The 21312-nt window shown below is 52.6% G+C and overlaps 2 protein-coding genes across 3 annotated transcripts in view; one reads left to right on the top strand and one right to left on the bottom strand.

Moving 5' to 3' along the window:
- The window catches only part of Dll4 (delta like canonical Notch ligand 4), a 9418-nt gene extending 8219 nt beyond the window's left edge, over positions 1-1199 (bottom strand). The window contains exons 1-3 of the mRNA XM_032903968.1: positions 1117-1199; positions 736-1008; positions 220-277 (exon numbers count right to left, since the gene is read on the bottom strand). Of these exons, the coding sequence (XP_032759859.1) occupies positions 220-277; positions 736-1008; positions 1117-1182 (397 nt within the window). The 5' untranslated portion in view covers positions 1183-1199. The remainder of the gene's footprint in view (positions 1-219; positions 278-735; positions 1009-1116) is intronic.
- LOC116901807 lies at positions 637-6366 on the top strand. 2 transcript variants are annotated; one of them, XM_032903967.1, is made up of 4 exons: positions 637-1340; positions 1603-1790; positions 2003-2154; positions 5622-6366. In XM_032903967.1, the coding sequence occupies exons 1-4, from the start codon at positions 1333-1335 to the stop codon at positions 5628-5630; spliced, it is 357 nt and encodes a 118-aa protein (XP_032759858.1). In that variant the 5' UTR covers positions 637-1332; the 3' UTR covers positions 5631-6366. The 2 variants fall into 2 exon arrangements, 1 of the variants encoding a protein (XP_032759858.1); XR_004388024.1 differs by lacking the exons at positions 637-1340; positions 1603-1790; positions 2003-2154 and adding an exon at positions 3070-4439.
- Positions 6367-21312: the final 14946 nt, after the last annotated feature.

Here is a 21312-nt window from a genome sequence, read left to right as displayed (position 1 = left end):
CTCACCGCCGTGCTCCCCGCGTTCCCACGCCAAAAATAACCCGCAGGAAACGCAATTGTGCTCTGAGTCCAGGCAGTGAGCGGAATCCGAGCGTCCAGCGCGAGGCGCAGCTCGGGCCAAGCTAAGCGTCCTGGCCCCCACCCCACCTATAACTGATTAACTCTTTCGGCGCTGTGTGATGTCGCCCCCCTGTGGCTGAGGAGTTAGTTAGATACTCACCTGGCCGCAGGTCGTCTCCCGGCGTGTGCCAAGCTTGGATGTTGAGTGAGAAGGTTCCCTGGGAAGGAAAAGGAGGGTGGGGGACATAGAGATAGCGATATGAGTAGAGCGGGAAAGGAGGGGGTACCTCGCAGCAGCCTGTTTAATTAATCTAATTGCAGGATACAGTTACCGAGCTGGGTCAACATAACTGGTGCTCGCGCAGTGCAGCGCGCGAGATGAGAAGGCAGGGGAGGGATGAGGGATGCGGGAGTGTAAGTGAGAGCCGGGGTGGGCGGGCAGTGCAGCCTTGGGGCTTTGGCAATGAAATTTGTATCCCAAGAACTGGGGAGAAGGAAAGGGAAGAAACTGGGAAGAAAGACTAATGAAAGCCTCTCCGGGATGGTCCCCTGAGAGAACGGGGGGGGGGGGGCAGGAGAGAAAGAGCCCTTGGGGCTCTCCGGGGAGCGCTTAGGAAAGGGGCTCTGTGTCCGGTTCTCCCTTCTGTTCCCTTCAGTGCATTTAGGTTGTGCTTACCGGCCAGGTAAAATTGAAGGGCAGTTGAAGAGGGTTACGACCACTGCCGCTATTCTTGTCCCTGATGACGAAGGAATTGGTGCCCAATACCGGCGTGGAGACGTTGCCAAAGGTGCAGGGTCCCTCGGAGAAGGTTGCCTGGTAATGCTTAAGGCAGATTCGGAAGAAAGTCCGGCAGCCGGGCTCGCAGGGCCGCCCATTGGCCAGCATACCGCGCTCGTTGGCGAACTCCTGCAGCCGCAACTGGAAGATGCCGGAGCCCGCCGCGCGCTGCTGCACAGGGACGGAGAGAAGGAGGGAGGAGAGCGGTCAGGCTCAGCTGGCGCCGGGACACAAGCCCGGAGCGCTGCGGGAGGGGGCGGAGAGGACGCGGGACATTACCTGCGGCCACAGGACCGCCAGCAGCAGTAGCGCCCAGGGACAGGCGCTCCGGGACCCAGGCGTCATCCCTTGGGGTGTCCTCTCCACTCGGGGGCTCTGAATCTGCTTGTTGGGATGTCGCTCTCCTGCAAGTCCGTCTGCCAACCGAGTTCCTGAAAAGCTGATTCCTCTCGGGACGCTGCTCCCTCGTCGCTTTCTCGAGAACTCCGCTGCTCGATGCCTCGGTAGGTAATCCAGGTGAGGGCGACTGGGCGGTGGCTGCTCTAAGTACGTGTCCTGGAGCAAATCCTAGGGTCTCAAGCGGGCTAGTGCGGGAGTACACTGCACCCAAGAGGCTTTGGCTGCGGCTCTTGGCCTCGGGTTCCTGGCCGGCGAGCAGCGCCGCTACTGAAACCTGCTCGCTCCGGAGCCTTTCTTATATATATTGGCTCCTCTTCGCAGCCTGTCAGTCAGACAGACTCACGGTCACTCTCCCCTCCCCTCCAGGCCTCTAGTGGCTACAGTCCCAGCACCCACCGGAGGGGGCCTCCGCCCCCGCCGCTCCCCCTGTCAGCCAGCCAGTAGGGCGCAGGTCCCCGCCCCTCTTCCAACTTCTGGGCTCCCAGCTCTGCGCGTGCCCGGCGACCAGCCCTTAGAGATCGTCTGCTTAAAGGCTGAGACCCTCGCCACCAGAGGTTAGGAGGGTAGCCCAGAGATGCGGCGGGAGGTGAGGTGGTTCCCGAATGGTCCTGGGGGTGGAAACTCTAAGGGGTCCCCGTAGGCGGTGCACCTGATCCAGGCATTAGATACCTACAGTTCTCTAGCAGGTGGGGAAAACTTAAACTAGGAAAGCGAAAACCAGCGCCGGGGGACTTGGATCTCCTTTTCCTTCCCAGACTTTAGGTAGGCTCTTGCCTCGCTGGCCTCCAGCCTATGTGTGCCTACCCACTACGCGTCCCCAACACCGCAGGGAAGCCATCGGACGCGTTAACCTTTCCGTGGCCATTTCAAGCAAGGCAAAGGGCCAAGCGTCTAAGACTCTGGTCTTCTCTGCACCTGGTAGGCGTGTCACTCTCAAGCAGCGGGGCGTGCCCAGCGCGTGCCTTCTTTCTTTGTCCCCTACCCCCACTCCCTCCTGGCTCGTGCTAGAGCCAGGACTAGTGGTCCGAAAGAGAGGTGGGGGAGTGGCTCTCTAAGTAGTGGGGAGGGGGCGTCCTCAGCTGTATGGTAATGAGGTTCTAGTCTTTCCCTCAGTGTCTATCTCACCTGGGTCACGCTTGGGCTCCATAGCCCCATCTTGGCCCCCACCCGCGTCCCCTAGCTCCGCTGGAGTAGGGAGGAAACTCTCTTAATTCCAGAATTTCCATAGGCTACTTGAGAGACAAGGTGAGAGAGCTTGAGGCTGAACGGGCCTAGATCTCTCTGCACAGGGCAGGATGTAGGGTGGAACTGGAGGCGCACAGAGTTGTTTGAGTTTCGGGCGGTTTCACCCATGTCGCACGCGCGCCTCTCCCGGGTGGCCTCCGAGCGCAAACCCTGCAGCTGCTTTCCCAGAACCCATCGAGCTCCCCTGAGGCCGCAGACCGGGGAGGGCTGGCTTCTCCTAGTCTTGGGGGTGCTAGATCGAGATCTCTCTCTCTCTCTCTCTCTCTCTCTCTCTCTCTCTCTCTCTCTCTCTCTCTCTCTCTCAACTGAGGGCGGTGGGGGCCCTGTGGCTTCAGCTGTCAGCCCGCCCGCGTGGTGATGGCTGGCTGTCGTCGGACGATAAGATCAGTGCGGGCGGGGGTTGAGGAGAGCAAGGACGCGGATCCAGCCCCAGGGAGGCTGTGGTAGGGGGAAGTGGAGCCCAACAGCTGCCAATGATGAACATGGTCTGATTTTTTGACTTGGGTGGTGGTGATGGAGCATTGCGGGGGGGGGTGAGAAACATGAGGTTGTGAGCGTGGGGTGGGGGTGGGGTGAGGTGAGGCGACAGGCTCCGGGGTCCCCCACGCACGGCCACCCCTCCCAGCCACCATCTGGCGCGAGCGGGTTGGCGTGGGGAACCGAGGTGAGGCGGGGGCCGGCAGATGGGCCCAGGCTGCACTAGCGAGTTAATGTAGGTTATGGGCAAGCCGAGTCCCAGGCCCGAGGGAGGGGGAGCTTGGGGCGTACCTCCCGGCGGTCCTGGCAAGTGTTCTTCCAAATCCTCTCTTTCTGCATCCTCCATGCATCTGTAGACCTGCCCAGAATGCCAGAGGGTGCTCCTCTCTTCTTGGAGCTGGGCGTGCAACCTCACATGGCTCTTAGCTTTCCAAATCCTAGCCTGAGAGTTGGTAAAAACTCTAACGCTGGCACTTGCTTGACTCTCAGGGGAGACGTCTACTTCCACACGGGATATCTATTATTCTTGGAAGTGGTCTATCCTCATACACATTAATGTGCCAAAATATTTAGCAAATAGTGAAGGACCAAACAAAAGTTGGAGTCACGATTTTCCTCAGAAATTGAGAATATGAATCATCCACTTAGACAATTTATGACCTAGGAAGGAAGGTGTTAATTTTTTTTCTCTTCCCCAGAAGCACCTGTTTACAATATTCCTCGTCAAGACACCACCCTTACTTAGTCTTGGGTCCCTGCTCGAGTTCCCATCTGCTGGGATCAAACTTTACCCACATTGCTAGACATGAAGGGTTCAAGACGATGTGCCGGGTGTCTCTCCAGACCACACAGCTGGAACCCTTCTCTGTCATTCCGTAATTAGGAGTTCAAGATCCGACTCTCCAGGTGGAAGAAAGACAATGCCCTTCTGGTTACTCAGAGGAATGGAAGGTTGTGAGGCTAGTAGTAGCTGGCCACTACAGAAGAACATAGTCTCTAGTCAGGGACAGCTGACTCTGACCCTGATGCAGATGATCCATGGGTCTCTAAGCCATGTGGTTCTGGGTTCCCATAAACTACAGCCATTTCTTGGGCGCACAGCTTCTCAACCCCACGGCACCCTCAACATTTCCCAACTCTGAAGCCAGAGTAGTGGGGAGGCCAGGCAAAGCCTTTCTCCCTACAAGTCTTCTGCTTCTAGTATTCCTTCCTCTTGGCCACTGTGCGTGTTACTTCTCAGTTTCTCCCACTATGCAGAACCAGCCCCCGGAACTGGAAAAAACTTTTGTCTTTCAGCCATGTCCCCAAACTGGCCACAGGTTACTGGGGTGCGGCTTCGGGCCTCCTTCCCAGCTGGAAGCCTACGAGCGCTCCCCAGGGCCACCAGAGCAGCTCTGAGACCTCCAGCGCGGTGTTATCTCTCCTCTCGCCCGCTACCCTTCCCAGGGGACAGCGATCTGGACCTGGCACACAGCACCCGGGTAGAGACGAGGATACTGCGCCCGCAGGACAGGCTGGGGGCGGGGAAGAAGGCCTGCCTGGGGCGGGGCACTTAAGCCTTGAGAGACACTGCTGCGGTCGCTGCGGAGAAGGGGCCACGTGCTGGGAGCCGCGGCCGGGGAGCTGCACAGAAGGCGGGGAGATTTGCAAACTGTTGCTGCCACATGGCTGCTTCATTCGATCCATTCACATTGAAATGAGGCCGGCGCGTGCCTCATCTGCCGCAGGGCGCTGCCACGCGTCAGGCTGGCCCGCCGCGTGCCAACTGGGGCAGTGGGGCTGGCAGAGCCTGGCAGTCATGGGGGCGCAGCTCGGGCCCTGAGGCCAGGAGGGGGTAGGGGAAGGGAAATGAACTACTCTAGTCACTGAGGCGCCGCAGATTCTCGGACCTTGGCCCTGCTTTTAGGAGTGAACCGACAGAAAGGCCCAAGACGAACGGTTTCAGAGGGGGGCCAGGATCGATGCCGCCGCTCCCCGCAGATGCGCCCCGGCAGCGCTGCTCTCCATCTGCCGCTGCTCGCACCTGCCGGTCAATAAATCGATTTTACAATTTAATGCAGCAGCTTCCCGCCCGCCTCGGACAGATGCCGCCGCAGAAGCACCTCCGCCCTTTCCCCTCCCCTCGAGGGGCGCCAGCGGTTAGGAACCGGTTTCCCGCTTAGCAAGCAGCGCCCCGCAGCGCGGCGCACTTTTCCCTACTGCCCCTTAGAGAAACTGCGTACTAGGAGTTTTTGCCCAGGGTCAGAGTGGATTCCCCAGAGAATCCTGGCCTGAGGCGGAGGGAGGAGGGAGGAAGATGATGACTTAGCATTGGCCTGGAGGACTAGCTGGGGGGCTTCAAGGAAGGAACAGGATGCAGGAACTGATGATAAAATCCGAGGGCTAGGGAGAGAAGAGGAGCGTGGTATCTTAAGTCACAATGGGTTCTGAAGTCTGAAGAGGAGGACTGAGCAAGGAGGGCACTGAGGTGGTCTGGGGTGTCAGCCATTTAGTCTGCTGAATGAGTATGACTCGGACTTGGCCATGAAACTTAACCACAGTCACATCTGTTCTTTCATCTGTGCAATGTGCTAAGAGTAGCGACCCGGGAGTGTGAAGGACTGTATGGGACTAGGCATTTTGCAAGACTCAAAGAGTAATTTAGTTCCTTTCTTTCCCTCTAGGCAATATGAAGACAACCCGAGGCCACCTTGGGGGCGGGGCACAAATGAATTTCAGAGGCAGAGGAAAAGGCCGACAGACAGACGCACTCCTCAGGGAAGAGGCAAGAGGAGCAGATTGGAGGAGGGGAAAGAGCAGAGAGAGAAAAGTCAAAGTTTCAGGGCCTTTTTTGTAGGCCTGTGATAAGGTTCTTGCCTGAACAACCCGGAGAATAGCTGCCTAGGCTTTGACCTTCTAGAGGATACCTTCTCACCGAGCCAACCCTACTGCTGATGTTGGTCTTTCAGAACTGTGACCTGCAGAAAGGAAGAGGTGTCACCCTTGGATGATCTAATTAGTGAGGGTGCCGGCCACCCAGAGGGGCTCAGCTTTTCTCATGCCTCTACGAGAGCCCACCTCCTGGGTTCACTGTCCACTGGCTGATTGCTCATGCCTGATGACCCAACATATGTTATATAAAGGGTGCCCAAGTGGGCAGGATTACTGGGCATGGTAGAGTGCTGCTTGGGTTTCTCCTAAGGCCAGGAAGGCCTCCCATCGCCTCTTCCAGGGTCCCAGGCACCTGGGATAGTTTCAGGGCCTGGAATAGTTTCATAGTTTCCTTGGCCTTCCCAGAGCGCATGGAGCCTGGAACTGAGGGGAGTTTTCTTTCTCATTAAGAGCATCTAGAGCGGGGTTGGGGATTTAGCTCAGTGGTAGAGCGCTTGCCTAGCACGTGCAAGGCCCTGAGTTCGGTCCCCAGCTCCGGGGGAAAAAAAAAGAAAAGAAAAAGAGCATCTAGAGCCTGCAGAGACAGTAGGCCTGAGAGGAGAAGCCAAGGATTCCAGAAGCTTGTTTTTGACTGTGTGTACTGAGTAGGAAGCTTTCTTATGGCCTCTTCGGTGCTGGTTAAAAGGAGAGAAGGTGGAATGGGCACAGACGTGGCAGAACTGAGGTAAACCTGGTAGCAAAGGCCAACTTGACGACGACCCCCCAGCTGCCACAGCCACATCTGCCAAACCCAGGAGATGCCTGGAAAGCCAGGTCCAGGAACAACACAGCCAGCGGGTATTTCCAGCCAGAGAGGAGGCTGGGGCTTAAGGCAACCTCCATGGCATTTTGCCCAGAGCCCTGGTTTCCCCTTCCCCAGTTCCTTCCTGTCCATACTCTACCAATGAGCAGGGAGGCATGGGACAGGAGGGGAAGGCTCAGGGCTACCTCGCTGAGGGACCCCAGGCTTAACCGGAAGTAGTGTAACCCCAGCACATGGAGGCAGAAGAAGAAGGATTAGGAGTTCAAGGCCATCCTTAATTGCATAACACTCTCAAGTTTTCTGGAGGACCCTAATGTGTTTGCCAGGGCCCATGTTAGGAAGCTTGCGATTGTCTATAACTCCAGATCCAGGATATCTGGCTCCCTTTTCTAACTCCCTCAGGGATCTACACATGGCACACACACAGAAACACTTGAAAAATCAAAATAAAATCGGGAGGTAGAAGCAAACAGATGAGTTCAAGGCCTGTCTGTTCTGCGTACGGAAGAAATTCTAGACCACCAAAGGTCATATAATAAGATCCTGTCTAAGGAAAAAGTCCTAGCCATGTGCATGCCTTTAATTCCAGCACTTGGAAGGCAGAGGCAGGCACATCTGTGAGTTCAGCCAGCCTGGTCTACAAGCAGGTTCCAGGCTAGAGCTACACACAGAGAAATTCTGTCTTGAAGAAGAAGAACAACAAAAAATCTCAAACCAAAAACACATGTCAGGGGGTTGGGGATTTGGCTCAGTGGTAGAGTGCTTACCTAGGAAGCGCAAGGTCCTGGGTTCGGTCCCCAGCCCCGGAAAAAAAAAAAGGAAAAAAAAAAAAAACACATGTCAGGCTGGAGGCCTCCTGATGTGTGCTCTTCAGTGTTCAAAAGGTCATTGCATCCAATGCAATCTGGGCTGAAGAATGTGGCAGGTGGAGGGGAGCGGTTCACCCTCTCAGCTTGACTTTTTCATCCTGCTCAGGCATACCCTGCCAGGCTGACCCCTACCCTGCCAGGCTGAACCCTACCCTGCCAGGCTGACCCTACCCTTGCCAGGCTGACTCATACACTGCCAGGCTGACCCCTACCCTGCCAGGCTGACCCTACCCTTGCCAGGCTGACCCCTACCCTGCCAAGCTGGACCCCTACCTGCCAGGCTGGCCCATACCCTGCCAGACAGACCCCTACCCTGCCAGACGGCCCATACCCTGCCAGGCTGACCCTACCTGCCAGGCTGACCCCCTACCCTGCCAGGCTGACCCTACCTGCCAGACAGCCTCTACCCTGCCAGGCTGACCCCTACCCTGCCAGGCTGACTCCTACCCTGCCAGGCTGACCCTACCCTTGCCAGGCTGACCCATACCCTGCCAGGCTGACCTCTACTCTAGCCAGGCTGGCCCTTTGATCTTCACTACAGGCTTACTTTCCCCCTAGGGAAAGCACCCCCCCCCACACTAGGGCAAGGCTGTCTCCTCACAACACTCCTTTGTACTTCAAGTTTCCCTTAGTTCACAAGCCTCATCCTTACCCAACCCCTCAGAGTCCCTGGGTACTTTTGTGTCCTACACCTTCTTCTGTGAATGCCCAACTCATCTCTCAGAAGCAACTCTGCCTTCTCATTTCCTGACATGATCTCTGATCTCTGATTCCAACTGCCACCCAGGACAAGCGAGGTGGGGGATAGGGCCACACCCCTGTCTTTGTCTACCAACAGGAACCGAGGAGTGGGGTTTACTCAGCCCTAGTGCCCCACAGTCTCCTGAAAGGAAGGGTTAGGCCTGAACCAGGAAGTACTTTTGCATATTTCTCACATAAAGAGAAAGAGACTGGGGACAGGGCCTGCGGACAGGTGCCAACTCTGAACAGCTGCTTGAGCCGAGAGGTCACTGTTCCCTGGAGAGACCTAAGGAGAGAGCTGGCTGCCACAGTCATGTAGGTGATGGGTCTAAAGCAGAGCACAGTGGCCAGCTATCCCTTTCTCTCAGCACAGTCAGAATAAGAGGAAATGGGCTTCAGCGGTGGCAGGAAGGATTTAGGTTAGACATACGGGAGGACTTCCTGTGTCAGAGTGTCTACACTGTGTATCCCAGTTACTAATCCAAGTTGAACTCTCCCCTGGAGTTAATGAGAATTGCATACTGATGTTTGCTAATGAATAACTTGACCTGTCTGGGGTTAACAGAGAACCTCCTGCCCACTATCTAGGAAAATGCCAAAGATGCCACTTCTCTTTCCTGCAGCCCTGTGAGTACCACTGTAAGAAAAATCAAGGTTTGGGTACTGAAATACTTAAGCTCAGGGTCTCCATTATGTGCAGCTAACACTGTGAACTCAGCAATAAATAGCAAGACCGCAACACTTCTGCAGCCACTCACCCTTCTCCCAGGGCCCTGCTTCCGTCCCAGGAGCACAGCCATTGTTGGAGTTATCTTGGCATCTGAGAACCTCCATGTGCCTCTTGCCCACCTTCTCTGCTCTTACGGCCTTGATACCTCCTCTTGTCACTGTAGCTCTCCGGTAGCTAAGACAAATCCATCAAGAGGGCAACCAAGAGTGTGGGTGTGTAGTTCAGTGGTAAAGCATGTACTTAGTGTGCATGAAGCCCTGGGTTCAATCCACAGTAGAACACACACACTCACACACACTCACACTCACACACTCACATACACTCACACACACTCACTCACACACACTCACACACGCACACTCACACACACTCACACACACACACTCACACACACACTCACACACACACACACACACACACACACACACACACACACACACACACACACACACACACACACACACACACTCACACTCACACACTCACACACACACACTCACACATACACTGACTTACTCACACACACACTCACACACATACACAGAGCATGATACTATGGGTTTGTGGTTTGTTTTCCTGAGGCCCCACTGAGTTCATATGCATGTGTGGACGTGCAAGCACGGGAGGAAACATACACTGAAAGACTAGGTACAAAAGCCACCTCAAGAGGAGAGCTACCTTGTGAGGCCACAAGGGCATGCAGGATGTGACTTTGCATTCATGGGAAGGGGAAAGAAGACGGAAGCACAGGTAAGGGAATGTAGGAGTTTGGAAAAGTGGATCAGCAGGTAAAGTACTTACTGTATAATCAGGAGACTGGAGTTTGAATCCCCAGAACCCACATAAAAGCCAAGGGCAGCCTTTAATCCCCACACTTGGGAAATGGAGGCAAGTGGATCTTTGAGGCCAGCCTGGTTTACATAGGGAGTTCCAGGACAGCCAGGGCTACACAGAGAAACCCTGTCCCAAAACACAAATACAAAAACAAGCAAGCCAGGTCCGGCCAATCCCAGTACGTCTACAGGAAGAAGGAAGGATCTAGAACAATAAGAGAAGCTGTCTTTAAAAACAAGGTAAGGGCTGGAGAGATGGCTCAGTGGTTAAGAGCACTGACTGCTCTTCCAAAGGTCCTGAGTTCAATTCCCAGCAACCACATGGTAGCTCACAACCATCTATAATGGAATCTGATGCCCTCTTCTGGTGTGTCTGAAGACAGCAACAGTTAACTCACATACATAAAATAAAAACATCTAAAAAAAAAAAAAAAAAAAAAAACCAAAAAAAAGAATAGCCTGTCCGACATGTGGCAGAAGAAGATACAGCCAACAAAAAAGATAAAAAAAAAAAAAAAAAAAAGTAAAAAAGACTAATAACCTGAGGTTGTCCTCTGACCCCTATATAAGCACTGTGGTACACAGGCACGTTCGTGCGCGCACACACACACACACACACATACACACACACATAGCTAATTCATCAATATATTTTAAAGGGAAAAAAGAGGCTGGATGTGATTGTGCATCCCTTTAATCCTAGCATTTGGGAGGCAGAGGCAGGCAGATCTCTGGGTTTCGACAGAGCAAGTTCCAGGACATCCAGGACCACACAGAGAAGCTATGTTGCAAAAACAAACTAAACAAAATAAAATGAAGAAAGAAGAAAACTAGAAAGAAAAGAATAAAAAAGAAAAGAAAAAGAATGTGGTAGCTAGCCTGATGGAACCAAGTCTCAGAGGAAGATTTATGGGTGAGGCAGGGTTTAACACTAGATCTGGGGAAAAAAACCACCACACCTCAGAACTTTATTATATTTATTTATTTGACTTACGTGGTTGTGTTTGTGTGCGTGCTTCCTACATGTATGCAGGTGCTAGAAAAGGGTACCCGAGCACCTGGATTGGTAGTTGTGAGCTTCCTGACCTGGATGCTTGGAGCCTAACTCTGGTCTTCTGCAATAGCGGCAAACACCCTTAGCCACACAGCCATCTCTCCAGCCTGAGAGCTGTCCTTGGAAAGAGGGAAGGAGAACATTCCTAACAGGGCACCGGGAGGCCCAGAATGAGAGGGGAAATAAGCAGGTGTTGCTGGCAGAGTCAGGTAGAGGACAGAGAGTTAACTTGTGAGGTTGGATATGAGCTTAGTGATCAGAGTATGGAAACTCACAAGGCAGGTGAATTCAGCCTCGATCGAGCAGAGGTGTTTGTATGGCTACCCCTTAGTGGTGTGGGTGGTGCAGAGAGGCCAAAGACACAAAACTTTCCTGCATTTGAGGCTGGGGACCAAATTTATCCAAGTGCCCAGGTCTGTTCCCGAGTTGACAGCTTCCATGGTTGCATGGCTGGATGCTCTAAAATGCCAGAGCCCCAGTGACCTTCTGGGTTTAGTCCCCATGCCTTCCAGGCAGGCACTGTTCCAAACTCTCCCTTTAGACACACTCCCCCTTTATTCCAAATGAACCTCTCAAACCTGCTTCTGGTTTGTCCAGCTTCTGTAGAGCGGAGGCAGCTTGGTCACATACTGGAGCACCCCAATTCCTTCTACTTCAGTCAAAGGCTGTCCTGCTTGGTGAGTGAGCCTTGGGCAGCAGAGGAGAAAGTGTTAACTCAAGCCTGGAGTCCACAAAAGTATCTTGGGAGAGTGCCCTGAGGCTGTGTCTCTACATATGTTTAGTGTTAGGTGAGCTCTCGGGAGCGCTTAGACCTGTTCTGTGCTGTTTAAGGGCTTGACTACCTCCCAGCCAGGTTTCAACACTTTGCAAGATTATCCCAGTCTCTTTAGAAGCTTTGGTCATAGAAAGTACAATTCGCTGGTTGATCTGCAAGTTCTACTGTGATCAGTGTGGGCAGCTGGTTTGGGAGAGCCGTTTGGTCTGGACCCCCGTGATGTCTTCCGCAATGGAACAGCAGAGGAAGCGTCCACCTGTCTCTTGGACCTAAGACAATCCCCCCCTGGGTTCCAAGGACCTGCCAGCTGCACCTGCTTGGCACTCAGGGCAGGTGCAGCTTAAGAATATGGGACGTCCTGGTCCGTTCCCAGCATGGGGGTGGGGCAGTCAGAGTGAGGCTGCAGGGTCAGCCCTTCTCAGCCTCACTGGGGTGCCAGGCTCAGGTCAGCCTGTCACATTGGCCAACTCACCCAAGGCTGAGATCATCGCCCTCCATGATAGCCTCCACCCCCGGCTGAGCTCACTACCATGGCTTTCTGGGGGACATTGTTGTCTCTCCGGCCCCTCCCCAGGCTCAATGAGCTGTTTGTTGGCATGTCCGGTGAGGGTAAGTGAGGGCGGGCATGGGGCGACCATACACAATGGGGATTCCGTCCATTCTGAGGTGGCTGCGGGAACCAGGCCGGCTTTGTCCCGGGGACCCTTATTCCCACCATTTAGGAGCCGGAACTTCAGGCGGAAGGCCATGTAGTATAAGAACAACAATGTCGTCACCCTGTCTGTAGGGGAGGGTGCTGCAGGCCTGGCCTCCTAGGTACCCAGGGGAATCTGCAGCCTGGACATTTCGGCCCAGATAGGTCCTCAGATCTGAGGGAGATTCAAGCAGACAGATGGAGACTCCTCACCTGCCTACTGGCCTATCTGCAGTCTGTGGTATGCATGTGAATGAACTCCCTGACATTCCCAGTGCCTGGCTTCTTAGGGGTAGCTAAGGAGAACCACAAAGTGCAAAAGAATTGGACGCATTCTGCAGGCCGTGCTGCTGTGGTACGGAGAAATTGAATTAGGGATAGCCTGGTGTGCAGTCTGCCCTTCAGAAGTGGCTCAGGTTTCTCAGACAACAAGTGTTTATTTTCAGTGGGAAAGGGGGGGCACACGACAGGACGTCACTGCATTTCCCTCCTGCCTGGTGCTGCAGTGGTTCTCACAGTCTGGGCACTGGTGACATCACCGGCCTTTCCTCCTGAGTTCTGGCTTTCTTGCCTCCCTCACCCCACCCTGAGCCCTGGCCAAACCACAAGGTTCTTAGGCTCCTGTTTCCGGTCAGGGCACTTCTGGGTGGGCACTCCTAGGGGGTAAGGGAGCAGTGAATGGAACAGGTTCCTCAACTCATTGCCCAGGCTGAGCCCAGAGATAGTCCTTTGTGTTCACCCCTGTGAGACTGCTGTCCCACCCAGGGCATAGTCCCAGTTTGATGCTGGCCCTTTAAGGGTCTTGGGAAGACAGAACAACAGGAAATCCAAACGGCCTCATTAGGCAGCTCCAAGCTCAGCACAGTAATTAGTGCCCTGAAAACAAAACAAGGAAAAGCAGGTGGTGGTCTCTCCCATCTCTGCTGCCCCTGGCGTGGCCTGTTAGTGCCCATAGCTGGGCAGCTGGGACCGGACCCCCCTTCTAGGCCCCCCTCACTCCAAGCTTCTGAGACCTGGTCCCCACTGGCCAGGCCAAGGGTCAGGGTGAAGCTTATGGAGAGACAGGCTGCACGCAACGCCTTCGCCAGCGACATACCCTAGGGACACACGCCGGGGCTTCCCCTTGACCACAACCAGGTGGTCATTTGTCCACAGCGTTTTCACCTGTTTGAAAAATACTGCACTGGAGACTGGGGGCCGGGTCCACCTCCTCCAGAGGGAAAGGAGAGACCCAAGATGGTTCCCTCATGGAGAACACAAAACCTTTTCTAAGGTCCAGCCCTCCGGGTTGCCCTTCAGATGGACAGGCCTACTTGAGCAGAGGTTATGGCAACCCATGGGCTCTCTCCTGCAAGGCCTTTAGATGCCAAATGCCTGAGAGGACTCAAAGAGGACCTTAGTTGCTTCTTTTTGGCCAGGCTTCTGGTGACATCCCATTCTTTCTTTTTCTCCAGCTTTTGCTGTAAGCGGAAGCCACAGCAAAAGGTGTCTACCCTCAGCTGGAAAGTCACCTACCAACCAGATCGTCACTGAACAAATGGCAATAGTCCACCTACCGCCCTGGGAGGAGCCCTTGGGAAGGTATAAGGGACCGTAAATGACACAACCTTGTGATGGTGCTTCCTTCTGTCTGACAAGGGTGGCTACTTTTCTGAGTACATATCCCCCACAGACTTTAGCAGGTGACCAGGCACATACTTATGAACAATAGAAAGTGAGGCGGGGCTGGAGAGATGGCTCAGCACAGCACTCGTGACTCTTGCAGAGGGCCTGGGTTCAGTTCCCAGCACCCATAATTTCTGTTCCAGGTCCCCAGTGCCCTCTTTCTGACCTCTGTGAGCATACAGTGTGGTGTACGAACACACAGACGTGAAGGCAAAACATGCCTCACACAAAATAAACTGAATCGTGTGTTTCAAAAGTGAGCTGGGAATCACATCTGACTCCGAGGACTTCAGGAAAGCCTAGGAGTTGGCACGCAGCCTGTCACAGCAGCAGTGCTATATCGGGGTCACTCAAGCTCCAGGGGGGTCACAGCATTTATGTTTTGTGCAGAACAAGAGCTGAAGGTACTAGGGCAGGGGAGATGTAGGTCCTTTTGAGAACAAAGCTGGTGTGACCCTGAACATGGCGGGGAGCTGCACTGGGCTGGCCTGGGCTGGAGGCCCCGTGGGGCCAAAGCCGAGCAGGTTGAGTGAGGTTGGTGGCCAGCCTGTGGCCACTGAATGGGACTGTAATTAAACTGTGGGTGGGTTTCTGGTCACACTCCTGTTGGTTGAGAACAAAGGCCCAAGGCTTCATTGCCCAGGGGGAAGGAGAAGCAGAGGGAGGGGCTGGAGTAACCCAGAACCTGCTATTGCATGGGCAGCTGGCCTCCAGCTGGGGCCAGGAGCTCTGCAGACACCTCCAGAGACCTCCAGCCTATGTGGCCACTTCTGAGGGGTTCGCACTTCTGAGGGGCTCCTCGAGCTGGATCCAAGGGTCCAATTCTGATGGTGGTGACGGGAAGGAGACAGAACGCAACTAGAGGGCTACAGGGGCATGGAACAAGGCCACACAGGAGTCATTGGAGCAGTTTTCTGGGGATTGGGATGGGCCTGGTCTGAAATAAGGCCTAGGGGGTCGTTGTTTCTAAAGGCATCCCCTGGGGTGAGGTGCCTGCCCCCGAAGCCTATGGTGCTCAGAGGTCACACCCACCCACTGGGCCCAGGAGCTGGTGCTGCCTGAGAAGACAGCAATAGAGTATCTCACCTATCTCACCGGGAGACAAGGAACAAGGCTCTTTTTACCCCTGTGGAAAGTTACACAGGGAAGCGGCTGTCAACAAGGAAAGGAGCGTTGATAGGACCCCAGTGGCTTCAGTCATGTGGTCACCTGGAAGGGAGTCTCCTTGCCTTATTCACAATCCCTTAGAGCCATTAGCTATTCCTTGAGAAAACAGGCTGGGCCCAGGAGAGAAGAGAGGTAGTAAGCACCTGAGCAAAGGGGCTGGAGTTCCGTATGGGGACGTGCCCTGTCGTGAATCATTTCCCGGATGTAGCTAACCGGCCCAGACTTCAAGGTTTTGGGGGGTGGAAATCTTTTTTCCAAGTTCCTCGATCTGTCATCCCCCTCCCCCGCCGGCCGGATAGGACTGGACCAGTGTCCTTAGGGTTCCCACTCAGCCTTCCAACTCAGCCTTCTCCACTGAGCGCACTCTGGACATTGTTCCCGCCTCAGGAAGTCTCTGATGCCCTGCACTGGATTTTGTTTTCCTTGTTATCGGGACAACTAATATTTTTTCCTGTGTGGATGGGGGGTGGCGGGGGGGGAGATTTTCCCAAGCAGATTACAGCTGTCAGGGAGGGGGAAGGGCTAGAAGCTGAGGCTGCCCTTCACTCTCCCTCACCACCCTCCCAGATCTGAGCTTTTGAATGAAGGAGGAAGTCTGGCCCTCAAGCCAGCCTGGCTCACTGGACACAGAGGAAAACTTTGACTTAGGTCTGGACTGGAAAAAGTGCAAATCCGTCCTCTCCTCCGCTCCCTTGTAGAGATATTGTTTATGGAGACACCCCACCACCAACACACACACACACACACACACACACACACACACAGAGGAAAAGTTGCTAATGGTAAGCTCCTCTGTTTTCTGTAGCCTTCACAAAGCCTCCACAGACAACAGACCAGAAAGCTAGGCTACATGTTTAAAGACAGGGATAAAAAAGGGTTGGTCTTCTCCCTAGAGTGGCGGGGAGGTAGTCTTCCTCTCCCTGCACACATGGGATGGGACTCCCATGTGCCTTGGGAACTATAGCTTCCACATCAGAACTCCAAACCAACAGGCAGCCTTGGGGCAGAACATGAGGAAGAGTGAGCACACACGGGAACTTCAGCTCTTCCCATCAGTGTGGCCTTTGGGTGATTTGCTGTACCTGCTATGTTTTAGGCCGTGCATCTCCAACATGGTTTCACTTATCCAGGTGGTCTTGTTGTGAGGACACAGACAAAAATGATCTGACTTCCCTGTCAGAAGAGTCTGACTGCACAAGCTGGGTATAGTGGTTCCAGCGCTCAGGATGCTAAGGCAGGAACTTGGGCTATGTAGTGAGTTCAAGGTCAGCCTAGACTACATGGTGGAGCGGGGGGAGGGGGAACAACCTCCCTCGCCACCACACACACACACAAATCACAAATACACTGAATGTCGCCAACGGCAAACAACTCCATTTCCTGTAGCCTTCATGAAGTCTTCACAGAGAACAGACAAGAAAGCAGGAGCAGACACCGTCAATGCTGTGTGCACATCCTTCCTTGATAAACTCCCACTTTCTTAGGGTTTCATATATTCCTGGCTGGACTCAAACTCATTTGTAGCCAAGAAAGACCATGAATTTCTGGTCCAGTTTATTGAGTGCTAGAGACCTAACCCAGGACTCTGTGTACACTAGGCTAGCCTTCCACCAACTGAACTACATCCCCAAAGCTATAAACCCCCAGTTGCAGCACTGGGGTACGTAGTGGGTAAGGCTGCTTGGGTCTTGGGGGTGGAGAACCTCCAGCAAAGGGGTTTTGCTTATGATGATTAATCTCTTGCGATTTAATGACAACTGACAACCAGGGAGGTGGCTCCTCACGAAACCTTATGACCTGAGTTTGATCCCTGGAACTCACACAGGAGGAGAGGTCCTTTGACCTCCGCAGGTGTGCCACAGCATGTGCATTTTTCACGTATGCACACACATACAAACGTACAAAAAAGAAACATAGAGGAAAATGTCAACACAGAGAAGGACTTCAGTTGTGACTTTCTAAATCACAGTCTGCAACACAGGAAGATAACTGGACCGACCACTTGTGCCTTGTAATCTCCCTCAAGGGGATGTTTGTCCTCCATAAGCAGGACTGTGTGCAGGACCTAGCAACGCAGCTATTGGGGGTGAGGCTCAAGAGAAGCAGAGTTCCTACTGAGACGTACCTCTAAGTAAGATGAAAAGTAAACCCTAATGGCATTTTTTTCAAGTTTAGATTGGTTTTATTTTATGTGTATAGGTGTTCTGCCTACATGTATGTGCACCATGTGCATGGCTGTTGCCCAGGGAGAGCAGAAGAGGACGTCTGATTCCTTGGAGCTGGAGTTAGAGTTGTGAGTCACCATGTGGTTGCTGGGAATGGAGCCCAGGTCCTCTGGAAGGGCAGCCAGTGTCCTTAGCCACCAGGCTGTCTCTCCAGACTCTTGAATTCTAGTAGTAATTAACATACGTCTTTCTTTCCTTCTTTCGGTTTCATTTGTGGTATTTTATCACGTATGCTGAAGTAGATCCATAGCCCTCTCTTTTAAAAAAAAAAACAAACTGATTTTATCTTAATTTTTTGAGCCAGTGTTCCAAACAACACAAACTATCTTTGAACTTGTTTTGGAGTCAAGGATGACCTTGAACTCTTGATATTCCTGCCTCTACTTCTCAGGTTATAGGTGTGGATCATCAGGCACAAACTCAGCCCTTTTAAAAATTTTCATTTTTACTTCAGACAAGTTCTTACATAGCCCAGGCTGCCTTTGAACTCTCGAAGCAGCTGAGGATGACCTTCAGGCTCTGATCCTCACGATTCCTCCTCTTGAATGTTACAGGTATAATGCACCATACCCATCGCTCAACCTTTGTGCTTACAAATATTTGTACAGGTTGAAGATGCAGTTGTGGTAGAGAGCTTGCCTAGCACGCTTGGAGCCCTAGGTTCTACCCACTGAACCACAAAAACAAACAAACAAACAAACAAACAAAGCTAAAGGTAAACACAAAGTGCTGTTTTCACAGGTGTGGTAGCTTACACTTAAAGAAAAAAATCAGGGGGTTGGGGATTTAGCTCAGTGGTAGAGCGCTTGCCTAGCAAGCACAAGGCCCCAGGTTCGGTCCCCAGCTCCGAAAAGAAAGAAAAGAAAAAAAAAAAAAAAAGAAAGAAAGAAAAAAATCAGTATTGGCTTAGAACCCCAAAGACGAGGTTCTCAGCACAGAGGAGATGTATTTGCCCCAGAGGGACACAGGGCAGGGAATAAGAGACAAAGATAGGAGATAAAGGATGAGGGAGAAGAGGAAGGGAACAAGGGAGAGGGAGCAGAGATATTTGTCCCAGAGGGACAAAGGACCGCCTCTGGATAGAGACAGGTGTGGCACACAGGGAAACAGCAATTTATAAAGGTGAAAGGGGCCCCATAATAGGACAAGGTGTTTCACTTTAATTGGGCATATTAATTAGGTGAACCAAAGGGGGCTTTTAATTTTTTGATTTCAATACTTTGATGGCTGGACCTTGGTAGTCTGCCTCGGGAGGAGGAAATAGCCAAATAAGGGACTAGAACGTTGTGGGTAGCTTTAGGAATGGAATCTAATGGTTTTTAGAAAGGCAGAGGGAGGCAGGTAGAAGGGCAAGGCCTGCCAGAACCATGTTTGCAGTGCTCTGGCTGGCTAGAATCCCTTCACCCCATCACTCAAGTGGCTGAAGTGACAAGTTTCCTCAGGCCCAAGAGTTCAAGGTGAACCTGGGCAACATAATGAGATCCTGTCCCAACAACAATAACAAAACCACACAGTAACTAGAAGCTGGAAAGACAGCTAAGTGGATAAGAGCACTTATATAATGGTTTCTTTTGAGATTGAAACATTACAGCTTATAGGAATCTCATTAAGAAGGAAGGAAGCAACTCAAAATAGCTTTAGGAAGTCCCTGAAACTAACCAGATTCACTAGGCCCTACCTAGCCAGAGTAAGCTATAAAAGCTGAAAGTCACACCAAAGGACTCAGGCCAAGCTGCAAGGAAGACTCTCAGACAAACCAGCCTGCAAAAACAAAACCAAACCAAACCACACAAACAAAAAACACTCTTGAGACCAAGCCAGATGCCTAGAAAAGGGTTAGACTAACTGAGCCACTAAGAAAGGACACTGTGACCTGTGTGACCTATGTGCTCCAGGTCCCAAGTTTTGTGAGCTGTCACCTATGCTGTGGTAGACTTTGATGATGCAGCTGTCTTTTGAGTCATTTCCGTTCCTATAAATAACCCTTCACAAACATTCCTGTAAGCAGCTCCAATAGAACTCATTGGTGCACCAAGTTGGACTTTGGTGTTATCTGTACTTTGGTCTGCCATGGGTTCCCTATCTGGGGTGAGTTGATGTGTGTGGTGCATCTTCCCAGGAGCAGTTTTGCCACACAATAGCATTTGATGTGTAAGCACGAGGGCCTGAGTTCAAATTCCCAGCAGGAAGACAGGAATAGAAAGAGAAAGAGAAAGAGAAAGAGAAGGAAAATTCAGATTCATTGACAGTCCCTGTCACATACATCACATACAACATGCATGCACACACACAGTAATCAAAAGAGGAAAAATTAAAAATCTTTGCTGGCTCTGGTAGTACAAGCCTGTGATTCTAGCTGCTAGAGGGGAGGGGGCAGGGCTGTTAAATGCCAGTCTTGGAAACTCAGTGAGATTCCTCCCCGCTCTCTTCATGCATTTGCACATGTACACACACATGAGGAGTGGGGGGAGGGGAGACAGAGAGAAATGAGCTAGGAATGTTTCAAACCCTAGTACTGAAGGGAGGGGAAAAACAGGAAAGAAGAAGATTTGGGGAGTTTGGAACCGGAGTGATGGCTCTGGTGTCAGGCACTTTGTGTTCTTCCAGAGTGGCTGGGTTGGGTTCCCAGCACCTATATGGAGGCTCACAACTGTTGGTAATTCCGCATCGGGGGATCTAAGAGTCTTACCTCCTTCGACACCAGCACACATGGCACATACAGGCAAAGACTCAGACATATGAAGTAAAAGTAAGTCTTTACAAATAAACTAATAATTTGAAACAATAGCCTGCAAGGTTGATGCCATTTCTGTCCTATCAGACTGGCTACCAGGAGGAAGGGCTACGGGTGTCGCACCTCACTGGTTCCCCGGGCCTACCTTCTCCCTGTCTCCCTTAGGCCAACAAGCCCCAGATAGCACCATGCACAGTACAGCTTCGGGGCTGGGGTCCCTGAGACTGCCTGTATTCTGTGTGTCATCACTAGGAGAAAAGTCCCTGGCGGGAGGCGGCCCTCTGCTGGGAGACCATTTCCCTAAGTGGCCAAGGTAAGAAGTGGGGGATTTCCAATCCAGTCTGCGCAGCTGCCTTTAGTTCTGGGGGCTCCTCTTCTTTCTCAAGTAGTCTGAACTGGTGTGAGGGCAGAAACTCCAGTTAGGCAGAGTTTTGGGTAAGAGGATTGTGGGAGCAGCAGAGTCAGCTAGACCCACAGGTCTCCAGCCCCCAAGTCCTCCTCTGAAGGGAACCCCAAGGTTGCACGCGGGAACCACCGGGACCCAATTCTGGAAGACCCCAACGAGATGTCCAGGAGCGGGGTGGGTCTGAAAATCCAGAGTGGCACTTACTCATGGGCCTGTGGGGAGTGAGTCAAATCGATGAATGCCCCTGCCTAACCCCAGCGTCTGCCCCAGGACTGCTGGGTAGGTCTGGTGGTTAGAAGGGCAAGTCTAAATCTCAGGCCAGCAGTGTCCTAACCAGCCAGCTCTTCCAAGGCTGCAGCAGCATCAAAGTGGCAATATGAGCCCATTTGGAGTTGGGAGTCAGTAGCCTTACTTTCCAGACCATCATGCCCTGAATACTTAGCTTGCAGAGAGGGGGACCCTTACCCTAACAGGACAACTTTGTGCTACTGTATTGCACTTGCCGGACTAAGAAAGTGGGTACAACCCTAGAGACTTAGTGGGAAGAGAGGAGTGAAGCCCTAGACTGAGTGGCACACACGTTCCATTGTCATGATACGGTGTCACATATGACACCAATGTCAGCATACTCTGGTCTAGGTATGGGCTTGGGAAACAGCTAGACCCTTTTAGGTCTCCCATGCTTGGGCACACCTGAACTTCTTCCCATCATACCCAACCTGCAGACACATCTATGCGCTCGCGCTCTCTCTCACTCTATCTCTCTCTCTCTCTCTCTCTCTCTCTCT

The sequence above is a fragment of the Rattus rattus genome, chromosome 5 (assembly GCF_011064425.1).
Source record: "Rattus rattus isolate New Zealand chromosome 5, Rrattus_CSIRO_v1, whole genome shotgun sequence".
Lineage (NCBI taxonomy): Eukaryota > Metazoa > Chordata > Mammalia > Rodentia > Muridae > Rattus > Rattus rattus.
The sequence above is the reverse complement of the archived record's forward strand: the minus strand, read 5'-3'. Positions and strand labels throughout refer to the sequence as shown.

Excerpts from the sequence above, each read along its gene's own strand:
- LOC116901807 (XM_032903967.1), top strand. Across the intron at positions 1,791-2,002 it reads TGAGACCCTCGCCACCAGAG|GCTCTTGCCTCGCTGGCCTC; the intron begins GTTAGGAGGGTA and ends GACTTTAGGTAG.